This window comes from Petromyzon marinus, chromosome 4 (genome assembly GCF_048934315.1).
Source record: "Petromyzon marinus isolate PM22_M1 ecotype Great Lakes invasive population chromosome 4, UKy_Petmar_22M1.pri1.0, whole genome shotgun sequence".
Lineage (NCBI taxonomy): Eukaryota > Metazoa > Chordata > Hyperoartia > Petromyzontiformes > Petromyzontidae > Petromyzon > Petromyzon marinus.
In genome coordinates this window covers 15,868,415-15,888,372 of record NC_133670.1, presented here as the reverse complement: position 1 = coordinate 15,888,372, position 19,958 = coordinate 15,868,415, and the positions used below count along the sequence as shown (strand labels likewise).

The 19,958-nt window shown below is 45.7% G+C and overlaps 1 protein-coding gene across 5 annotated transcripts in view; it reads right to left on the bottom strand.

Annotated features, from left to right (window-relative positions):
- The window catches only part of LOC116938622 (1-phosphatidylinositol 4,5-bisphosphate phosphodiesterase delta-4-like), a 41,036-nt gene extending 21,836 nt beyond the window's left edge, over positions 1-19,200 (bottom strand). Inside the window, exons 1-2 of one of the 5 annotated variants that reach the window (XM_076058297.1) lie at positions 18,433-19,200; positions 6,554-6,712 (exon numbers count right to left, since the gene is read on the bottom strand). In XM_076058297.1, coding sequence (XP_075914412.1) covers positions 6,554-6,712; positions 18,433-18,457 — 184 coding nt within the window. In that variant the 5' untranslated portion in view covers positions 18,458-19,200. Of the gene's footprint in view, positions 1-6,553; positions 6,713-8,256; positions 8,384-8,406; positions 8,551-11,149; positions 11,399-18,423 lie in introns of those variants that run through there. The other 4 variants (XM_076058292.1, XM_076058296.1, XM_076058287.1 and 1 more) reach the window with 4 other exon arrangements.
- Positions 19,201-19,958: the final 758 nt, after the last annotated feature.

Below are 19,958 nucleotides of genomic sequence, written 5' to 3'. Positions count from 1 at the left end.
CATAGATAAGGACCAATTCCCATATACAGCCACTACCAAGCAAATGAAAACCCTACGACAAGGCAAAATCAACAATTGATCCAAAGCAAGAAACAGCATGTTAGGTTAAGAAAGCTTCACTTCCAATAGAACCGGAAAGGATGCAGTATACATCTCCTTCATGGTGCCACTCTACCCTCTGCCTGGTGGTGGTGATGGTGGCAGTCTGGATAACGATGATGAGTGATGCATTATCGGTGGATAATGATGATGGTGATGATGTTAAGATTGATGATGAATGAAGATGATGGAAGGATGGATGAAAATGATGATGAGTGCTCCTTGTTTCAAGAACAAATCTTAAAGTGCTGCTGAACCTCATTATCAAGGATACTGCGACAATGTATTCGCAATTGTTTATCCAGCCACAGTTCTAGCTTCCTTTGTGAACAATAACAAGGCAAATACGACCACACCAAAAAAGTGCAGTTGTCAATTCCCTTACAAACAATGCAGACATCTGGTTCTCTTTTCAAACTGTACGGTACTTTAATTCTGCTACGTATAATCCCTTGTTGCCCATGAGAAAATCATCCGGAATACAAACGATCTCGTTACGATCTTAGAAGCTCATCATTATTTTGAGCCTCGGTATTGGATAGTGCTTGAATGGGTGACCACCATGCAAAAACAGGTTGTCATAGAGCTACACCACGACGAGGTGGATAATAGAGAGGGCGGTGCAGCAACATACATCGTTGTACTCTACTTCTATGCTCCCACGTTTGTCTTTCATCGCCTCCACCAACCCGTGCTGTACATGTACAATATTGTTCACACATTGTTGCATGTACTCTATAATGTACATATATACTCCCATAAATGCACAGCGATGGACAATTACCAGCATCCAGCGATTTTTAAAAATACCCCCTTGATTTAAAATCGTTGTCACTCACTCAGGTGCTGTACCAAGAGTGCAACCCCCATTAGCTATCGATCTGGGATGTAAAGCCCAGGCACCACGTAAAGCCAGTACATCACCCACCAGTATGCTGCAACTATACTGTGTGTAAAGCCAGAACATCACACAATGAATGGTACACTACACTATACCACACACTTCATCCGGCAGTCATTATCATGATGATGACTGATACATGATGATGATGATGATACTATACTGTTTGTGTGTAGAGGTGTATAGTGCGATTACAGCACAAGTTTTTCGCTCACTCAGCACGGGTACACATTTCATTATTACTGCACTTCCAGTTTGTGCACACAGCTAATGTCATCTTGGCCAGATGAATATGTATCAGCTGTTTCGTGCATGGGCAGGATGCCAAACACCATCCATGAGTGGAACATGCTTGTCTTGGGTACGCACACTACTGTGTGTTGAATAATAATAATATTGATAATCATCCCTATTACATAATAATGCCTCGTATTACAGGGCTATAGTTTGAGTTGTATGCATTGGTTCAGTGTATCATCATCATCATCATCTTCTTCTTCAAACCGACAGAAAAGACACCGCCGCAGCCCAGACCATCAGCAAGACACTGACGTAGGTCAGAAACGCGGGCGATGATGATCAAAATGGAACAAAAACTGAAGAGTGCACTGAACTGCATGTAAAGATTAATTACAGTTCATTGAGAGATACTAAAAGGAATATGTGGATTCCAGATTATATCTTAGTTAGAGACATATTTACTGTAAAGAAAATTAATTTGGCTTGGGCCTGGCATGGACTGACAGGCTACTGGGCAGAGACCGAGGGCCCAGTGAGGACAAGGGCTTGCCAAAAAAATATGTTCCCTGCGTCCCATGAAACATATGGAGTCCCAATAAATATCAGCACAATAATCGCGTGTGCATGTGTGCACGTGTGTCCCCTACCTGACATAGAGGGCTCCAATACACAGAGCACCAACTATATCACAATAAATGTCTTAAGCAATCATTAGGCACGTGCAGCGTGCAATGTTTGTACGTATGTGGAAATATTGGTGAATGTGATAGGAGATTGATAAATGTGGAGAGGTGGACCGTGCTCTGGCACTGTAGGCTACTGTATAGAGAGTGTGTGCATTCCTACAAACCCATGCTGCTATAAACCACAATTACGAGCTATGTATTATTGACGGAGGTTAGGGAAGGGCTAGGAGCCTAATGAAAGGCGTTGGGCCGGATGCAGTACCAGAACGAATGATGTACGTGTGTTGAACTTATTTCGCACCATACGTAGCCAACCGTGCTAATCGGAGGTGTGGGGGGAAGGACAACAAACTAAAGACAAAAAGCACTTCTAAAGAAATGATGGCCGGTGGTCGAGTCTCACGCCAGTGTAACAGCCAAAGGAGGGATAATGCTTGAGAGGACGCACCCCGTGGAATTGGAGTGATGAGTTTAAGAAATGCGACGCTTGAATGCCCGGTCACTGCTCGTTAAAGGGCAAGGCACTTAATGTTTTGGCCACGGTCAACCCATTGCCCTTGTGTTTGTGCTGCCAACCCCATGATCCCAGATTAAATATTAACCCGTGAGACCAATCCCATCAAGTGCTTTGCTACACAGAGACCTGGATTGCCAGAGAGCGGCAACGCTTTAGCCACGGGTGACATATCCACTATGCTTGAGTAGTTGGAGTGCTTGAGTGAGCGGACTGCTTTGACTGACCAAGCCACTACAAATTAGTAAACTACCTTACCGTAGCGGCCGGTCTATATGGGACTTTGGGGCAGCACCCCATCTAAAGAAATTGCTTAAATATATATTTTCAATACACATATATATTTTTTTAATGTAAAAAGAGTGGAAATGTATGTATGTTGAACTTATTTCGCACCGTACGTAGACAACCGTGTTAATCGGAGGTTTGCATATGGTGTGATGGTATTTTAACACTTAATTTGAAGGGAATTGATTCAAACAGAAACGGAATATGGAGTGCTCAGTCTCACTTCCCCAATAAGATGGTTACTTCGGCATGTCATCGGCGATTAAAAATGAAGCAAAAAGGGGCACAAATAATTCCGCCCATGTCCAGTAATAATCCGCCGCTTCAAGTCTCTCCCCCTTCCTCCCACCTCACCCCAACCCCCCCCCCCCAGCCTCGAGCTGCCATGGCACTGGCAAAGCCTCAATATAAATGTGACCCATCATCCACCATTGCCAGCGGAATACTCGATATGCTTTTGACTTAAAACGTTCGTGACTGCGGGAATTCATATTCTTGGTTCTTTCGGTAAAGTCACGTAGATAGAAAAAAAAAATGAAATTTTTTTAATCTAAATTAAAAAGAATTAATTGAAAATAATAAAAATAAAAAAAACGCACGACGTTTCGATCGCAACACAAGGGACCTTCATCAGGCGGAGAGATGAAAACCGCTTGTGTTGCGATCGAAACGGCATGGATTTGTTGCTTTTCATTATTTTCAATTTATTATTTTAAAATTTATTTTAATATTTGTATTTTCTTTTTTTATCTACGTGACTTTACCGAAAGAACCAAGAATATATATTGTACTTCCAAAGACAAATGATCTTCCTTTTAGTCTTACAGGGGTAAGTGCTACTAATGAGCACCTATTACCCTTTTCCCGTTCCCGAGACGTCTGCAAGCTGCAGGGTGGGTCCCATTCACCACTGAATCTTGAAACGTGCAAGCGGTTCGCGTTAATATTACTTAGAGAGGCACAGCGCCACTGTTTTTAAGACATTGTACTCACGAAAGAGAACTGAAGCGACACAATCACATTCTATGGTAGCTGGTTGCAAACTGTGCCACACACCCTCTCACATGGCCTTGTGGGATTCTCGGTACTGATAAAGTTATTTTATTTTAGTTTTTCACCCGATTCTGAAACGGAAGATTTTCAGAATGGGAAAGGGTTAAGGTCAGCTTGGAAATAAGAGAGTTTGCATGGCCAGAACCACATTAATTTTACCTCCCTTGTTCTAATCCTTACACAGCGTGTCATGTCGAAATTTAAGGCCGAGTAAACCTAGTGGAGGCACAAGACAGGTTAAAATACCATTTGCTACTAATGTCTGATCAAAGCCTGGGATCGAAACCAAGGAAATTAAGCTTTCGAGCTCTTGGGCAGGTCACGACCCCACCATAGTGCATGCACTTAACATAATCATGCAAGTCAGGCATTTAAAAGCCAATATTGAAGATTGTTTGACGTGAAACGATGGATCCTGCCCATGAGACCTGCATGTAGTTGTTGCAAGTGAGTGCAAAAAAAATTGCATAGGAGAGGGACATTTTTGCAGTGTCATGGAAAAAATATATAATAAACACAGCCCTGTTTTGGACCCCCAACTCAAGAGTCAAAATTATGTCTATGTTATATTAGAAACTGTGGCCAAATCATTCAGTTGCTGGCCCTTAAGCAAGGCTGTTTGCATTATATACACAGTATGCCAATGGCACCTGATAAGCCAGGCATGATGGTAGGACCGGTCCTTTCACCACAATCGTGTCATTTACTGTCTAGAAATCACCTTTTGCTTGCATAATTACTATAATTTGTTTAATATCACTGTTCTTTGCTTATTATATATTTTCGGGCTGCGTTCATTGATATAAAGAGTGCCGACTTGATTTAACATCTGTTTTGAACAGAGAAGACACGATACGCTTGGAAAGGCGAAACCGCACGGTGGGTCTGAGGTGTGAAGTTTGGGAAGCCTGCTCTGTTACGCGCGCACATTGCACACACAAGTGCGCAGGACCACACACCAGTGTCTGTAACGAGCGAGTCTCGGTGCCAAAACTTTACTTCCCCCTGCACCTCAAAATTTATTGGGGGCCTAGGGGGGTAAGGGGTTGCGCGGCGACAGACGGGGGCCTCGCCCTGCCCTATTGCACGGGAGCTCCTCTTACCCCAGCGAAACTCCATGCATTATGCAGCGACAGAGCCGTGTTCTGCACCTCAAACCATGTAGGGTTATTCATTCGGGCCTGCGCAAGGTCTCCTGGAGGTTTGTTTTTCCCCCAAGCAAGGCCCACTGAGCTATATAACTCTTTTTTAGAAGAGACCTGGCCACAAATTATATCTCAACCAAGTGGCTTATCACGTGGAAATGTATAGGAGCCAAATACTATAAAATGCATTATTCTAAATTGTGGAGGGTAAAACTGGAGGACCCGGAGAAAAATCCACACGAGCACGGGAAGTGAGAGAGAGAGACATGACCTCATGCATACTAAGCGAGGGAGTTAACATATCACTCCCGGTTTTTATGTGCGACCGGCGGGGAGGATCTTTACTGGAGCTGGCCTCTACGATTATTGAAGTAATATAATATTCTCCCGATTATCGGTTAGATTATTCGAATCATCGTGTGTTGCTGGATGGGAGGTGACTGGGGGTTGTGACCATTTACAATGAAAAGTACTAGCAGTTCGAATGGCAGCCAAAGCCCTGTGAGATGTATTTTATCTACTTTGAAAATGTGATTCCAAGTGTGCTCTCAGCATCATGTCATGAAGTGAAGAGTCCATGTGGAACTGAATCACCACATGTGTTACAGAATGGCCTGAGAAAGCAGATATCACAGAATTGCTTCTCAGATTCTTGCAAGTAAGGGAACTGCAATTTTCCCATATGCCCTGCATAAGAGAACCCCTTCACATGGAAATCAACCCATTATTGTATTTCCTGAATTATGCCAAAATGTAGAATCAAATTCATATAATGGGTTTCTTTTTGTGTATAGTCAGTGATGACTAGGCTGAGACCATCAACTCAACAATTTAGAAGTCGGTTTCATCACGGGCTACTGAAACCTGGATTACAACCCAGGACCTCAGTGGTGCTGACTCCGTGCTCAGATATACAGGGTGAGCCATACATTATAGCGATCTACCCCACTGATCTGTTGTGACTCTCTTTCTTAACAACAGTGTGATTTAGCATTGAAAAAGTGACGGAAGCAAAAAGTATATTGAAATTGGTGAGAGATGCAGAGGCGATGAAATGAAAAAAATTCTCAAAAAATCCTTCCTATTAAGTGGGATGTCTATAAACGTGTGTTCTACTTGATAGAATGTGTGGTTCAGAATCACGGTCATTCACAAAAAATATGGAACAAAAACTGAAATGTGTAAATAAGCGTGGAGAGATCCAAAACCTGGAAATCACATTGACAGACCGAAACAGGAACATAAGGATTAGATAACAGATGTAGATTTAATAAAATCATCCACACAGTTTAGAAAAGGCAAATGGGCTTGGGCAGGACACATCTGCAGAAGGGATGATGGGTGGATGATCTGAAAGAATAACAAATGGAGTGGCAGCCAAGCAGAGGAGGCATCCGAAAGGGCGCCCACCAAGGAGAAGGAGCGATGAAATTAATTTGTGTCCAGGTCCTGAGTGAATCACAGAATTGTAAGAGGTGGCGGCAGCAGTGGCCCATCGCTGGTGGTGGTGGTGGTGATGATGATGATCTACAAGTGCATCAGGCTGTATATTCGACAGTGCAGCCAGTCCCTTGCGTAATATGCTCAACACGAGGCACTCATCTCTCACTGGGCTAGCGCTACTCACAAGTTGCCTTGCTCTTGTTGCTCTTCTTCGACTCGTACCAGATGGTGAGGAAGTCCTCCTGCAGCTTGAAGAGCCGCTGTTTCTTCCACGTCTTGGACTTGATCTTGCAGAGCGAGGCGCCGAGCAGCATGTGGCTCAGGTCATCGTCGACGGTGATGTCTGCACACAGAACACGTGACCACGAGGCTATGGGCACGGCACAGCACAGCACCGGGGACTACACCGCACATTAATTCATCGGCGACTCCCGTCGACCATGAGCCAATTAATTGACCAACTAAAGTAGAAAGCCACTTCACCAACCAGCCAATCATTAAACTAACCAACCAGTTAGCAATTTAAACAACCAATTAAACAACCAACGAATCAAACAATGAATCAACCAATTAAACAACCAACGAATCAAACAATGAATCAAACAATTAAACACTCAAGTAACCACCAATCAAAAATTAAACAACCAATTAAACACCAAACAACCAATTAAACCGATTAAACAACCAATTAACCACCAATTAAACAACAAATTAACCAACAAACAACCAATTAATTAACCAACAAACAACCAATTAACCACAAATTAACCACCAAATAACCACTAATTAACCAACAAATTAACCACCAATCAACCAATTAAACAACCAATTAACCAACAATCTACCAATTAAACAACCAACGAATCAACCAATTAAACAACCATCGAATAAAACAATTAATCAACCAATTAAACAACCAATTAACCACCAATCAACCAATTAACCATCAATTAACCACCAATTAACCAACAAATTAATCACACATCAACCAATTAAACAACCAATTAAACAATAGTCAAATTAAACAAACAATTAACCAATAATCTACCAATTAAAAAACCAATTAACCAACCATATACCAATTAACCACCAATCAACCAATTAATCAACCAATTAAACAACCAATCAAACAATTTAACAACCAATTAACCACCAAACAACCAATTAAACAACCAAATAACCAACCATATACCAATCAAACAACCAATTAACCACCAAACAACGAATTGAACAACCAATGAAGCAACCAATCAAGTAACCAATTAACCAACAAAATATACAACCACCAATTCGACTAACTACTAACTAGCAAACCAACCAGTCGACCAATTCACATTGCTAGAGCGGTGCGCAGCCGATTAAAACAACTATGCCGACATCTTCTGCGATAAGTGGCGGTTCGTGGTTCCAAGTTGCGCCGGAAATAAACTCCGACTTGAGTTTTCCCATTCTCAGGCGATAACGCGTGCAGATGGATTTCCTTCATGAAATGGAACGCTTTGACAACGTGTGGTGGTGGTGGTGGTGATGCACCCGTGCTGGACTCCCACCAGACCAATTTGAAGAAAGCGCCGATTAAATGAATAATTCAATTCATGCATCTTCAACAAAGGATGATTATGAGCTGATGATTACGCAAAAAATGCCTCAATGAGTCGTAAGACTCCTATTCAGGGGGGGGGGGTCCTACAATTGCTGCAATTACCGCGTCGCCAATTACGTTTAAATTGCACCATACCACCACTGATTGATGATTGAATCCACCCGCGCGTGTTACCCATCAGTACCCGAGACTGCAAACCCCCCTGGATGTCTGGGAGCCGACACTGCCCACAGCTATCGACCGCGTGCAGGGCTCCCGTCCACCCGTATCGAGTCGTCCCCTACTCGTCTCTCTCCAGCTCGGGAGCGCAGGCAGCGCGCTCTGCTCGCGGAACATGACGCCTCTCGAGTGTCCCTCAACTCCCCCGTCTCGTCTCTCATCAAAAGACTCTTCCCTGTGACGCGGAGCCCTCCACTCCCGTAACACCCACCCACCCAGAGCGGGCGGAGCGAAGAGTGAGCCCTGATCCATATCGGCGGAGTTTGGATTGATCCGCCCTGATCCAGCGGGTCACAGGATGATGATGATGTTGCTCGCTCAGAGGGCGCAGCTCCCGCGGTGCGATGCGAGACAGCGCGCGCGTGAGATAGAGAGAGCGACCCCACGCGGACACTCGCAGGAGTTTAATCTTCATTTACCCCGCGTGCGATAACAATATCTCCCCCCAGCACCACTCCCCTCTCTCCCCGGCACTGCACTGAGAACCAGAGGAACACGTGGGATAGAGAGCATTCGTAGGTTAACGCCATCGTGTACACGTCGTGGCTGGATGGGATTATGGCCGATGGTCAAGCATAATGACAATGGCAGCGAAGGAATGAAACGCCTTGTTCGAGAGCACATCCACCGTGGAGAAGAAGAGATTACCGTAAATCAGCTTCTGTGCGGGTGCTCGGTGGATGTTTAGATTGCAGGGTAGTGCGACGTTTTGGGGAGTCCTTATCTCATCGGTGCATCGATCATGGCTGATTATGATGATTAATCTTACTCCAGAAAATCCTCAATTCGGGCAAGTACCTCTTTCCGAGGGTCCTGATACACTGTGATGCTTGGCCAAAAGAAATGCAATACCATGAATGGCTTAGTGTGGGAGGAAACCGGAGAAAACTCACGCTCATCCGTGCCATCTCCTGGCCACGTCGCATCCCCTGGCAAGCCTTGAGCGATCACTCATACAACCGCACCAACAACCAGGCACACCCCATGCTGAGCTTTCGAGGTCTCTGTTGATCTCGTGTGATTTTACAGTACAACACGAGTTGCGTTTGAAAAGCGTCTAAATTATTTCCATCTGTGAACTGTACAGTGCAGTGTAACTGCGAGTTTTGTGTTTTCGGGGTTTTTTTGTCATCAGTGTGTGGACGACTTTTCGCGGCCGTGTGCACGGGAAGGCTTTGTTCCTTGACCGCGTCGACGTCACCCTCGTGCGTTACTTTTGGTTCTCAAGATGAAAGCGGAAAAGCGGCATAAGGTCTTTCAATACAGTACTTCAATAGCGGTGCAATGATACTTTAATAACTGTGCAATGATGATGATGGTTATGATTTAAAAAAAAACACGTAAAACAATTATTCCTCCCACTGATCCTTGCAAACTTGTGAACCAGTTACCCGGTACTTACCCCACCTCAAACCAACGAGCCAACCATCCCCGATCAAGAAGTCATCGCGGCCCAAATTCTTTGCTGCCACACCTCATTTACAACGCTTTCTACCCTCTGCCAGATCCCGTAGCTACCTCGCAGTGGCAACTGGACCTGCAACAGTTGCCTTGCTCTCGGGTCTGCCCCTGGGTCACCGTCCTCGTGGAGGTCACTCCAAGGCCTGTCTCCGTTACCGCCCCTCCTCCATCCTGCGCACGTGCCACCTCATCCAGCGCAGCCGTGTTGTCATGATCATACCCAGGGGCACAACTACCTATTTAAACGGGGGCATGCAAGACACGACTGTGCCCCCCCCCCTCCCACCCCACCGTTCTCCTGAGTCACATTTCCTGAAATAGCTACGGATGTTTTAACCGGTATACAATGTGTAGGCTATAACCAAAGAGGGTGCTTCGAATTGTTTTTAAAGACTTCTGAGAATTTGCAACAATACCACGAGAAATGCGCCTCCGGGCTCTGGAGACCGCCTGTAGAAGAGTCCAGGCACGTGTTGACAATGATGGAGAACAAGTGGAGACCTTTTGACTTTTTTCAAGCTATTAACATACATCTGTTATCATTTTCGATTTAAAGCTTTCGTGACTGCAAGGATTCATCTTCTTGGTTCTTTCGGTAAAGTCACGTAGAATGAGAATAAAACAATAAAACAAAATAAGACAAAATTATCACGACGTTTCGGCCACAACACAAGTAGCCTTCTTCAGGTGAAGGAACAGAACTGTCGGGACGACAGCGTTTCAATGAACGCTACTAAGATTCGCAGCGTCTTTTAAGCTGCGAAGATCTGTTATCATGTTACGGTGTATTATCCGTTCCTTTCCGTTAAAAACGATCGTCTCATATAAGTATTAAAAAAAAACATTTTGAAGCACCCTGTATATACTATTTTAGTTGTGCCGTGTATTGGGTTTAGAGGAAGACAATCTAACAGTGACAGTATTAACAATAAAGATGTAAAGGCACAATACACACAATTAAGTTATTGTGCGTCTCGCTTTCATGCGCATGAGTTAGCAAAAACGCCTGGTGTTCAGTAACAAACACCAGCAGTAGCCCTGCCATATATGACGCTGCGAATTTTTTTCTGAAACATCGTTTCACTTGTAACAATGTTTTGGGGGCATTTACGGTCAATTGTTGGAATATGTTTTTAATATATTTTTCTTTAAAAAAATGTTTTTAACTTGCGCATCTGTTGATTCCGGTCCCCCTTGTGGCCGGCCGAGTTGGCCCCTATGCGTCGCATAACGCTGCCACGTACCCCCCCCCCCCCCCCCATAGCTGCGCCCCTGATCCTATCGACAACACTCACTTGACGCGGTCTCTTCCGGGCTTCTGCGGTGCTTATCTTTGCCTTGCCACGGAATTCCAAACATCCGGCTCAGACACCTGTGATTAAATGTCCGCGACGTATTTTCGTTCCGCTCGGCGTCCAGCGCTCTCGGGTCGATACACCAATACGGATAGCAACTCTCGCATCAAAGACCCATATCTTGACATTTTTATTGACTTACCTCTCTGCTCTTCCAAGGTGGATTCCATAGCCCATCGAAACTTTGACCGAGAGCAATACGCATCTTGACCTCCTTCTCAGAGTCCCACCCCCCACCCCTGCATTATGGCCATCACTGCCCTCCTCAGTAAACAACGCAAGCCAACCATCAACTCGTAACTGCACCTAATCACATCCCCGGCGCCTCGCCACTTTTCCTTCGCTTCTCAGTTTCAAGGCGTGGAGCGCGTGGAGGAGGAAGGAACTCGTTGTGGTTTCAACCACCCCTCCAACCCCGCCTCCTTGTCCCCCCCCCATCCGCCGCATTGCCAAGTGGAAGTCATTAGCTGCCCCCCCCGCCACCACCACTCTCGCGTCGCTCCCCCCACCTTCCATCTGCACCCCCCTCCCCCATATCCCCGCAGGCAACAGTTTATGGGCTTCACCACCGGGATCATTATGAGGGCGCAAGTGCGCGCGCCTCTCACACAGGCATTGGTGATCAAACAGAGACCAGGGCTACAAATTGAGCAGTAAAAAAAAAATGTGCGGCTCTGCAATTGCATACTCACGTCACTTCTGTCGGAAGAATTGACCTTCATCGCGTAAAATAAATAAAGAAAAAAGAATATGTTCGTCGCTGTCACGTAAAAATTTGACGTTTTTTTTTAATTCAATCACAAGCAACGCGCTTTCCGGAGCAACATTGCCCAGCAACGTCGCTTTTTTACGCGTGCAAACTCAGGACCGGTTTCGTTCCTTCGTTGAATTCATCAGCAGTCAGGCTTGTTAATAACAGGTCCCTGCAGGGTGGGCTGGTAGGAACATTGGAATTTTGCGCAATTTTATGACATTGTTATACTTCCAAATGTTGGGTGCAATAAGACATATCAAGTCTCTGCGCTGTCTATTGCTGATTTTACACCCAACAGCACGAGATTTCACTTCGTTAAAGTATTGAAAGGGGACGGACGGAAACATTAATCTATTGCAGGCTGGTACACTCAGTTTACAACTTCGTTCCTACCAGTAAAAGATCACTCCATATACATCACGGGGCCCTAGTCAACACAACAAAAACAATGTTTGTATTAAAAAGCGATTTTACGTTTTAGAGCGATGTGACTGGAATGCGTAGAAATAGTTCCACGTGTCCAGTGCGAGGCTTCGTGCTAATACCCTCGTGTGCGTGTTCATTCTTCTCTGCGCTCCTTTTCCTCCCACTCAACAATCGTGACAGACGAACTGGTCGATATGCGAAAGAAAGACTTCCTGAAAAGGGTCCTAATGAATCATTTTAAGTGTTGTGTATTTTGATTTTTCAAAAAACACTTTTAACGCTTAAGTGAGATGATTCCTTGGAGAACATTGCTAAATAATGTTTTACAATTCGTGGCATTTGTAAAATCTGGCATACGTAATTTTATAGATTATTTTCGTAATATTTTTCACTTAGTGTAAAGGCATTACTTGGAGCGTGTAATGTCATACGCGAGCACTGACTTACATATACGCGTATGCGGGGAGATGGGAAGCTAATGAGGTGGTGCAGGAGGGAGTTGAACGGAGGGCAGGAAGGAGAGATAGAAGACAGAGGGAGAGGGGGGAGAAGACAGGAGGGAAGAGAGGAAAGACAACAGGGAGAGAGGTAAAACAGGAGGAAGGGAAGACAGACATTAGGGAGAGAAAGAGGGATGATGAAGACTGCCATGCGTGCTCAATCCACGCTTATAGTTGGAGGCCAAACTTGTTTCTCTAAAGGAGCTGAGCACCAGCACTGTGCGTGAACCGTGAAATGGACGCGGCTTCGTGTAGGTGGCTCTCAGCGCTGACTCGGCAAAAGTCGCGACTCTTTGTTCAGCGCTCGCATTGCTGCTGCTGTTGATTTCAAGCAGAGAACGCTCAGACCACGCGCTCGCATCCCAGGAGCCTCCGTGTGTGACCATTCACATTCTTTACCCAACAAGGGCATTTAGAAGTGGATGGGAAGAGGTTTCATTTCGCGTGTGCTGCAGCCCAAGTGCCACGGTGAGCACCAGACCCGAAAAAATAAAAAAGGTAAAGAGCCCTGGCGACGCACAGTAAATATGGTTTTCGTTGAGGTCGGCAGTAAACAGGCTAATACCAGTGGCTGGTTGGTTAGTTGGGGTCAGTGGTGGGCTCAGTGCTAGTGGTTGGTTGCCAGGTTTTTTTTTCATGGGTAGTGTTAGTACGCGTTAATGGTTGGCTAGTGAGAATTTGTATTGTTTTATGTGAGAATTTTTATTGTTTTATATATATTTTATTATTTTATTGTTTCCCTTCAACGTGACTTTACCGAAAGAGCTAAGAATATGGTTGGCTAGTGGTTAGTGTTAGTGCTAGTGGTTGGTTGGCTAGCTGGTTACGGGCTCTGGGAGGGATAGTTCGCAGTGTGCTTGTGTTCGGTAGTTGGTTAGGGGTCGGGGTATCGTTAATTCGGGTGTGGGGGCTCCACCCCCAAACTGCGTTACCCTCATTTCATGCGGGCCACAAATATGACAGCCAGTGGCTGGCACTATAAATTATGAACCCGGTGACCTGAACTCCAATCCAGGCCACAGTTAACATCAGCAGCGAGTGATATCTGCACCGGTCCTGGGCACAATCTTTACCAACCCGCACCGATCGAAGTGGGACCCCTTAATCCGACAGTGTAGTGACAAATGGCTGACAATTATTATCGTCCTGTGGCGGCACCGCGGCTCACTCATCATCACAAGTCTCACCGCTCGGAGTTGTGATATTGGCTAGCGGAAAGTTTTCTCCAGCCCGGGAGATGGAAACTGTTGGTGCCACTTTGTATTCTGTTTATCTACCCACAGCACCGTTTTCACAACATATGAATGTTAAAATGTCAGTGGTTACTGCGTTAAACAGACCTTACATCACATGTACACACACGGGGAACAGAGCGTGCTGTCGAAAGCCTTGCTGCCAATGCATTTTAAATGGACGGACATACTGTTGTTTTTACAACGGAGTTAGAAGCGATTTGGATGGAGCGATACACTGAGCTATGAACCCCGTGCACATGAACTCCATTCCCGGACACGGCTAACATCGTTGGCAAGTGATATGTGAACTGGTTCTGGACTTCACCAACGCACAAGTGCGCATTGGTGGCCCTAGTCCACACAAGTGGACTGGCAAAGGGAGATAAATAATAACCACTCATTTCTGCACTTCGCGAGCTGTTCGCGGTTGAGCCTCGATCTCCGCCCCGGATTAGAGGTGGTTATCACCGTCTCCCACTGCTGACCTTTATTGACCTGCACTAGTCACTATTAACCCTGACTTTTAGGTACAGTATGATTCACCAGATAAATTGACGATATATAATATAGAACCCAAAAACGTTGTGGACTGCTAATGCTGTATAACACCAACATCCAGGAAACAAAAGACAAAAAAGCATTCGTATATGGCTAAGCGCTGTTAGCGAGCACCAATTTTGGACAACAACACGGCACGGGGGCTAGAGGGGTGGGTGATGTAGCCGACACTATGCAGCCGACACTATGCCAAACCGCCTTTGTCTTCCCAGTGCAGATATTTCCACCGGACCGGGTACTCATTTCAGGCTAAAGTGACATTGGGGAAGTCCGCGACAGATTAAGATATCACGCGCTGATAATAAGCCGTGGTTAGGATAACCACAACACACAAGCCCTCCCCAACCCCATACGCAATGATCGTCCTATGGTCCTGCACAGATTGGTGGTGCAATTGTTGTTAGCGAGCAACTATTAAGGCCGACACAGGCGTGTGGTGTGGTCGATGCCTATGCACACGCGCACACAGTCTACACGACCACTCACATGCAGTGCCTCGTGGAAGCAAGTCTTCTCACATGACAAACTGGTCAATTCTTTTGTTGCCCAAGTGTTTTGGGACTCCCCCCCGCCCCCCCCCAAAAAAAAGATCCCCCGTTTCACGGTCGTATAGCTGGACCTACACATATATATTATACCCACGTAAATGTATACCTGTATATTATATTACACTCTACTTATAAGCGCCCACGTATATGCTCCCCGCCTTCATCAACCCGCACCGATGACCAGCTGTAGTAACATTATAAAAATAACACCCGCGGACCCGCTCGGCGCAAAGAGGCCTTCATCCAGCAATGGATTGACAAAGGGGCCTTACACGTGCATCATGTACAATGTATATACGTGTGTATGTGTTTGTATACAGGATCCACCTATACATGTACACAATTACATGGAGAATCAGCGATATTAATGACCCGGTGAGGGACCACAGAGACCAGAAAACTCATTTTTGAGGGATCTCTGGGACCAAATAAATACAGCAGTTGAACCAATAAGTAAATTGTTGATGATACATCAGTAACCACGTATAAATTTTGATTTAAAGCTTCCGTGACTGCAGTAATTCATATTCTTAGTTCTTTCGGTAAAGTCACGTTGAAGGGAAACAACAAAATAATAATATACATTTTTATTGTTTTATATATTATATATATTTTATTATTTAGTTTTTTCCCTTCAACATGACTTTACCGAAAGAACTAAGAATATAACCACGTATAGTTTGATTCCGTGAAAACTCTAAAGCATGGATTCATGTAGTCCTCAACGAGTAAAACTGTGTACAGTAAGTATATCAACATGCTTATAGACAAACGTTAATTAAATACAAACAAATATATAGGGACCAAAGGTGAATCTATATTCTATATAAACTATTAAACTTTTTTTAATTTACCAGGTAAGGCTCACTGAGCTACATCGCTCTTTTTCAGAAGCAACCTCGCCACAAATTATATCTCAACCAAGTCGCTGATCACGTGGAAATGTCTAGCAGCCAAATACTCTCAACGTACGTTTATAAAGCTAATAAATGTGGACCCCGGAGAAAATGCACGCGACCACAGGGAGAGAGAGACATGCAAGCTCCAAATATATACATGAGGCGTCAGGGGTCGGAATCGATCGCTGCGAATCTTAGCAGCGTTCATTGAAGCTCTGTCGTCCCGACAGTTCTGTTCCTTCACCTGAAGAAGGCTACTTGTGTTGTGGCCGAAACGTCGTGAGAATGTTATTTCATTATGTTTTATTTTCATTATTTTATTTCCATTCTACGTGGTGACTTTACCGAAAGAACCAAGAAGATGAATCCCTGCAGTCACGAAAGCTTTAAATCGAAATTCAAGGCGAGGTAGTTCACATCGCACCACAGCGCCATCTACTCGTGAGGTCATATCGGCTATTACCAAATCTGACAATACACGAATACAATCGCGCGTAGGTAATAATCGACGTTTCTAGATGTATGTATGTTGCATGCATTGGTAACAAAATAATTGATTTTGTAACACAGTACTTAGGGGCCGTCCATAAATGACGACACGCGATTTTGGACGATTTTTTTACCCCCCTCCCTCGTCACACGGCGTCACAAAAAGTCGACCCCCCCCCTCAAATATGACGTCACAAAGCTCTGCCCCCCCCCCAAAACCATATTTCCATTTTGCAAAAAAAAACATGCTTCAAATCGCTTTAAACTATTGTTATTGTAGTGCGTTTTTACTGTGGCGCTGCACTCTGATGTTGTAGGAGAAAACATTAATTAAAAAGTCGATTTCATTAAGTAGAACGTGTTGTCTATATTTATTTAAAGTTGCGCATTTTGACGTGACGTCACGTTTCTCAACCCCTCCCCCCTCGTCACACATCGTCACAAAAGTCTGACCCCCCCCCCCCCCAGGTGCGTGACGTCATTTATGGACGGCCCCTTATATTCTTCTCTACAAGGACGCCTCTGAGTATTTAGTGCTATGTACTGGGTTCACGTGACTGTTGCAGCCGCTAAAGGCGCTGCCAATTTACAACAATATGTTTAACATATATCATAGAGTCAGATCGCCGGCAGGAAGGGAGGGTTGTTGTGAGTAGTTACACCTACAATATAAGTGAATTCCGTCATCGTCATAGGACAAAAGCACAATATACACACAAGCAATTACTTTATATATAGATATATTACAACCGTCTAGTAATGTGAGTTGCACGCTGACAGATCCTTCCACTGACATCACCCAGCACCACTTTGTCACCAGTGTATGTGCCATATCGACATTCGTCCCGTCATAGGAATGTGTAGTTCATAGTTCCATTCATTTGGTATAGCCCTGTGAGCCATTCGGCTCTTGAATCGGGTGCAACCGCAACAAACAAAAAGCAAAAACATGTAATGTATACTACTCCTGACTCAGGGTTGTAAACAGGCGATGAGAACCGCTACATGGTCATATGAGAAGGGAAATAATTTGACTCTGATACACGACAGTATACATGCACAAATGTAAACTAAACTAAAACATGTTTTTACTTTACCAGGTAAGGCCCACTGAGCTGTATACCTGTTTGTCAGAAGCGACCTGGCCACAAATGAGAGCTCAACAAAGTGACTTATCGCGTAGAAATGTATAGCAGCCAAATACTCTAAACGCATGTTTATAAATATAAATGTGGACCCGGAGAAAAATCCAAGCGACCACGGGGAGAACATGCAAACTCCAAATAGTCCGGCGTCACGATCGAATCCACACCCTCCGGCATACCAAGCAAGCTAGTAAACATATCGCCACGGTTCACCACGTTTACAAAGCGTAGATACTCAGCACGGATGCACAGTACCACTGCCCAGTACCGATACGCAGCAGTTCAGATACTCAGTACAAATACATATTAGTTCAGAGACACAGTACACGGGGCGTATATGCATATGCAGCACAGCTAAACAACACGCACGAAGTACAAATACAGAACACAGTCCAGATATGCAACGCACAAAGCACAGGAGCGCAAGTGTACACACATACAGTGCTGATGCAGAGCAACTATCATGAATCAATACACAAGCACAGCACACGCAGTACAGACGCAGAATACGTATACAAACATCGCACAGCTATACAGCACAATGAATCAGTACACCTACACAGTACACACACGGCGCAGATCATTAGCACACATACCAATCGGACATGCAATGCAATACTATGCACAGATCAAGATACTCCGAACAGAGACACAGAACAAACTACAGCACTAGATTACGATCATACAGGGCAATCACCGCCCGCTTCTATGAGACGAATGCTCCAGGTCACTTTCGCATCCCGAGTTGCTCCCCACCAGCTTAAACGAAATACAACGATCTCTAAGATCATCAGCGCGCACGCACGCCACGGACACGCGCAGACACGCGAAGAGAGAGAGGCGCGTGTCAGCCGCGACTCACGCCGGGTACCCTTGGAGTCGTCCGGCGGCTCCATCGCTCCGCGCCGCGCCTCCTCCGAGCTCCCCTTGCGAGGCACCGAGTGCTGTCCCGCCGCGAGACTGCAACGGGCCGATCGGAATGATGAAGGCAACAAAACAAAAAACCGGACCCACGGCCTTTTTTTTTTGGCCGACTCTATACTTCCAGCAACGCGCCGGCGGGAGGCGACCTCCTCGCCGAGGGTACGCGCGCGGGGCGTCGATCGAAGTCACCCGCGGAGCGATGTCGCCTGCCCAACAACGCGACCGCCTTGCTCGGGAGTGACAATGACCGACTGCGAACGAGGCTCTTTAAAGTGCCGCGTAGCGCGGGGCAAGCCTTGCCCAGCCACGCAAATACCAGCAGCAAGGAGAGATGACCTTTTAATTACGAGCAAGGGAGACCCCCACCCCCTCTCCCTCCCTCCCCCACATAAACCACGGTATGCTGTCTTATTTTTTGCAAAGGAGGGAGATCTGGGATTGAGTAATTCAGTGACGTTCTACTTGTGTAGCCACGCGCATATACATTCTTGGGAGCGGTGTTTGACCTAATATATACTGGCCGCGCAAGATCTACTCGCACGGGCAATGGTGGGGACAAGGAGTGGCCATCGATGACGACGATGATGCAAGCCTCCCTTCACCGGAGGGTGAGACGCCCGCTCACGCTCACCTGTGCGGCGGGGTTACTCCATTATTCATGCGGCCTCGTTGGGGGACGGTGGGTGGCTCTCATTAAATTTGCATCGAACCGCGCACGGGACCCGCACCCGATCCGGGCCCCACCCGACCCCGCTGTGGTGGCGGCTCCGTGGGGGGGGGGGGCTTCGATTACCCCGGGGCGCCCAAGCACGGAATTTAATTTAATTCCGTGCCACAGTTTCAGCGAAAAAGGCTCTCAGCGGGACGTGAGAGGAGCGATCGGGCAGGCGAGGGACGAAGCCAGGAGGTGGTCGATGTTCTTAAATGTATCGGAATTATCTCAACCCTGATCTTGGATGTATACGGTGGTCCCAATTGGGCAACAATGTGCCCAAATGCGGCAGGCGCATATATACGCATGGTCAAAGATGGGCAGGCAATTCGCGATGCGTTTTCCCTGATATAGTTTACATTTAACATCAAGTGTCTTCTCAAACGTTGGCGACCCCAAGTCATTGCTGGAAATTCCATATTCTCATGTATGTTGAACCTCTTTCGCACCATACGTAACCAACGGTTCCAATCGGAAGTGCGGGAGTGGGGGAGTAGTTTCTCCATTGCATGGTCAAAACGTGATACAAATGTTATCAACCCCAGATTAATTATTCGCTGAGTCGATCCACAGCCGGGATTGGAACTCGTAAAGATGTTCACTGGGCGTTCGTGTGGTCAGCTTGAGTGCCACCAGGCCTGCTCGTGAATCTCTAATAACCAATCAAATTGAACTGGACTCTTACGACACATCCGAGTGGTTGTCCTATGAATTGTCTGTCACCGTCGAAAACCATAATTTGCACAATACTGTCAAAAAAA